At 39.6% G+C, this 4434-nt stretch overlaps 1 protein-coding gene across 1 annotated transcript; it reads left to right on the top strand.

Annotated features, from left to right (window-relative positions):
* The first annotated feature begins 421 nt into the window (after positions 1-421).
* LOC145105281 (putative mitochondrial protein AtMg00820) lies at positions 422-4225 on the top strand. Its single transcript, XM_079042408.1, has 2 exons — positions 422-693; positions 3985-4225. Exons 1-2 carry the CDS (start codon positions 422-424, stop codon positions 4223-4225), a joined length of 513 nt encoding a protein of 170 aa, XP_078898534.1.
* The last annotated feature ends 209 nt before the right edge of the window (positions 4226-4434 follow it).

The following is a 4434-nucleotide window of genomic DNA, read 5'->3' as shown; positions in this document are numbered from 1 at the left end:
TGCTGTTACAAGTACTTCCTCAGGTTCGTCATGCCAAAGAACCGATCCAGATGCTGAAGCCACTCCTACACCTGCAGAAAGAGACTTCATGACCAGAGACACTTCCGTTGCAACTCAGACTTTCATGGAGTTACTCTTTCCCGAGCCGATTGCTAACGAGTATGTGGCCAGCACTTCTAATGATTTCAGATCATCTGAGGTGTCTGATACAACAAATGACGGACACATCAACATCAACAACCTTCCAGTAACGCTCAATGACATCAGCCAGGAGTTTCCCACCAGAATTTAACGCGATCACCCGATCGAAAACGTCATCGGTCAGCTGGGCGACGGTGTTAGAACGCGAAGTCAGAGTGGAGACGTCAACACATGTCTCTATTCTTGCTTTATCTCTCAAATAGAGCCAAAGAATGTTTCTATGGCGCTGAATGAGCCCAACTGGGTTGATGCAATGCATGAAGATCTGAATCAGTTCGAAAAGTTGGGGGTTTGGAAACTGGTTGAATTACCTAATGGTAAGAAGTCCCTCGACACGCGTTGGGTTTATCGAAACAAGCAAGATGATTCAGGGGTTATAGTGCGGAATAAGGCGCGATTGGTTGTCCGTGGATTTCGGCAAATAGAGGGTCTAGACTACACCGAAGTTTATGCACCAGTTGCTCGCTTGGAGGCTATTCGCATTTTCCTTGCGTATGCTTCTTACATGAACTTCACGGTTTACCAGATGGACGTCAAGACTGCCTTCCTGTACGACGCTGTGAAGGAAGAAATCTACGTTGATCAACCTCCTGGGTTTTTCAACTCAAAGTTTCTGAATAACGTCTACAAGTTGGACAAGGATTTATACAGGTTACATCAAGCTCCAAGGGCGTGGTATGCAACTCTTACAAAGCACTTGCTCGAGCATGGATATACACGGCGGACAATCGATCAAACCATGTTCATTGAGCATGTTGGTGCCGATCAGATACTTGTGCAAATATACGTCGATGACATTATATTTGGGTCAACGTGTCCACAGTTGTGCAATGAGTTCGAAGCCGTTATGAAGAAGAGATTCGAGATGAGTTCTCTTCGGGAGATGACCATGTTTTTGGGCTTCAGGTCAAACAAGATTCAACCGGAATCCTGATCCATCAAGCCAAGTATGTGGATGATATGCTAGAGAAATTCGGGTTCAGAGACACAAAACCTGCCTTAACGCCGATGGCCGAGCGACCCCTATTGACTCCAGATCCTGAAGGCGCATCCGTAGATCAGACTGAATACAGATCGATGATCGGATCGCTGATGTATCTGACCGCGAGCAGGCCAGACATCATGTTCGCGGTCTGTCAGTGCGCATGTTACCAGACTAATCCTAAACTCTCCCATTTAATTGCTGTCAAAAGAATTTTTCGGTATCTGAAAGGCAGCCCAAAATTAGGTCTTTAGTACCCGAAAAATTCTGAATTTGATTTATATGCTTTTGCTGACAGTAATTACGGAGGTTGTGAGCTTGACATGAAATCAACTTCTGGGGGATGTCAGATTCTGGGAGATCGGCTGGTGTCATGGCAGTGCAAGAAACAACATACAGTATCAACCTCAACGGCGAAGGCGGAATATGTCGCTGCTTTTGCCTGTTGTTCTCAAGTCATATGGATCCAACATCAGCTGTTGGATTGCGGTTTGAACTTTCTAGAAACCCCTATTTTCTGTGACAACGAAGCTGCAATTTAAATTGCTAAAAACCCAGTCCAGCACTCAAAAACCAAGCACATCGACATCAAAGTGCATTTTATCAGAGATTGTTATGAGCGATCACTCATTCAGTTGGAACAGGTTCCCACTGATAATAATGTGGTGGATCTGTTCACAAAACCGTTTAAAAAAGCTCGATTCGATGTGCTTGTTGGATTTTTGAAAATGCTATGTTTTGAAGACTGATTTTTTTTTTGTTCTAGGGTAGTTTAAATTTGCACATTTAATTTTCATTCTCTCCTCTGCACAAATTTAGGGGGAGAAATAAAAACAAAACAAAAAAAAAATCAGAAAATTCAAAAATTATAAAAATCAGAAAATTCAAAAATTATAAAAATCAGAAAATTCAAAAATTATAAAAATCAGAAAAATTAGAAAATCCAAAAATAGCTGGTCTGTAGGTGATGTGATGGGGAAGTGATATCATATGTGATAACATGCAATTTGAATCTGTGTAAGGTACCAAAGTTGAATTGTCTAGGCTCTGTGTTCAATGCACTCGTAGGCACGAAAGCTTTAATTGGACTTGACTAGGCACAAATGAACTTAAGGAATCTAGAGATTTGACAAATCTGGACCTAGATAGATCCGTTTAGCCTGACAATACAACGCTTGGATAGGTTGAGCAGGGAGATGTACATGGGAATCTGCAGATTACACTAAATAATCTGTATCTAGAACCGTGGTTTAACTTTTCCTCCATGTGCGAACTTTGTCCTTAATTCCAATATTGACGGGGCGACTGGGGAATTCCGATAAATGAGGTCTGTAGAAGGTTATTTTCTTGCTTTCTTTCTGTTAGTCATATGTTGCTTCCTCTGCGTGATTGAAATACATCCGACCTGGACTGCAACATATGCAATTCTATCTCTCTGCATCTTCTATCTATGCAATTCTTCCTGTCTGTTAGCCATATGTTGTCTCCTCTGCGTGATTGAAATACATCTGACCTGGTACACAACATATGCACCATTCTACTTCTCAATCCCTCTAAATCTGGTTATTCATATGTTTCACCCTCTGCGTGATTGGAAGAGATTCGACCTGGGTGTATAACATATGCATTCTAAATCTGACTTCTCCCATAATAATTGTCTGCTCATCTAAAGTAAGGAGTATTTTGGAAGTCCCTGCTTATTGGGGTATATCAGGAAGCGGGAAACATGTTCTAGTACATCTAAAATTGAACAATTAATAGGTTGTCTGTAGATCTCGCTGCTCAATTTAGGTGGACAACAATATCCTTGGTCGTCGCCAGATGAATGGTCCTTAGGAATTTTATCTTGGAACGTAAGGTCACAACGTCTTGTCACTTGTAGTATGCCCTAATTTGTCACAATATTTCGTGTTTAAGTGGACCACAATACCGACGATTGGCCATAACTATTCATGAAGAGGGAGGTACCGATAAACAGATTAAGGCTGTCTAATAACTTTGATCCCTATATCACAAAATATTATTAGCATTGGTAAAAGAGAAATTAGTGTTAATTCATTTAAATTCCAATTTTATTTTATTATTATTTATTATTATTTTTTATTTTTTTTATTTTTTTTATTTTTTATTTTATTTTGCTAAAAATCAAAAAAAAAATTTAAAAATATATATTAGTTTAAAATTTTTATATTTTATTTTATTTTTATTTTATTTTTTTAAAAGTCTTCAAAATGTATTTTTTTAAATAACTTAGTGGTATTGGGCTTGGAGTTGAAGCATCTTGGGTTGCAGCCCATATGGATGGACCGGGTAGGGTCCAGATATTTAATCCAGAGTTGGCGACCGTACATCTCTTCTCACTCTCACTATTCAGCATACGGCCGTGAACCCTCTCAGTTTCTCTCTTCACTGTTCATCGATCCATCTATAATCTGTGTCTTGTTTGTTGAAATCACTTGTTCATTCTTGTAGGTATGATCATGGCGACATCTATCATGCTAATATAAACGAATATCGACCGTGAATCGAGGGTTTAATCGAAGAAAATTGAATGTTCGGCGTTCATGGCTCCGTTGAATAGTTCACAGCCGATGACGGGTTCACGGCCCTTGAAGCGTTCACGGTCGTGAACATTCTTTGACCGTGAACACTTATTTTGACCGTGAACCCATTTTTAAACATAATCTAAATTTTTACCTTTAATTTAATTCCAATAAAAGCCTAATTAAATTGTTTAATGAGTAAAACCTAATCTTAATTGTTTAAATCATTTGGTTTCTCACTTGGCTTGGTTGGTGCAGATCAAAAATGGCTGACTTGAAATTTGCTGATGTCCACAACTTGACTATTTTCTTGGTTGATCCACCTGCAACCCACACTGATTTCAAGTCCAGGGTTTATGGATTGAAGAAGTGTTGTCTCGTTCATGCTCTTACATCCAGTCCTGTTATCTATCAAGGCTTAATCAAGGAATTATGGAGCAATGCTGTGGTGCTAAGAGGTGAAGATGATTTTGTATCCCTAGAAGCAACTGTTAAATGAAAGAAGATTTTTGTGACGGAACATATCATTCGAGAGGTTCTACAAATTGATGACCAGCCAGGTTTTCCGACTGAGATTTCAATGGATCATACAGAAGCTATCATTGAACAGATGGGCTATGAAGGGGTGTTTCCTCCAACTATCAAGAAGCTTCTGCCACCCTATTGGAGGTACCTAGCTCATGTGTTCGTGATTTGCATTTCTGGTCG

The sequence above is a fragment of the Lactuca virosa genome, chromosome 4 (assembly GCF_052849685.1).
Source record: "Lactuca virosa cultivar CGN04683 chromosome 4, Lactuca_virosa_CGN04683_v6, whole genome shotgun sequence".
In the NCBI taxonomy this organism is placed as follows: domain Eukaryota; kingdom Viridiplantae; phylum Streptophyta; class Magnoliopsida; order Asterales; family Asteraceae; genus Lactuca; species Lactuca virosa.
This window is presented reverse-complemented; position numbering and strand designations above follow the sequence as displayed.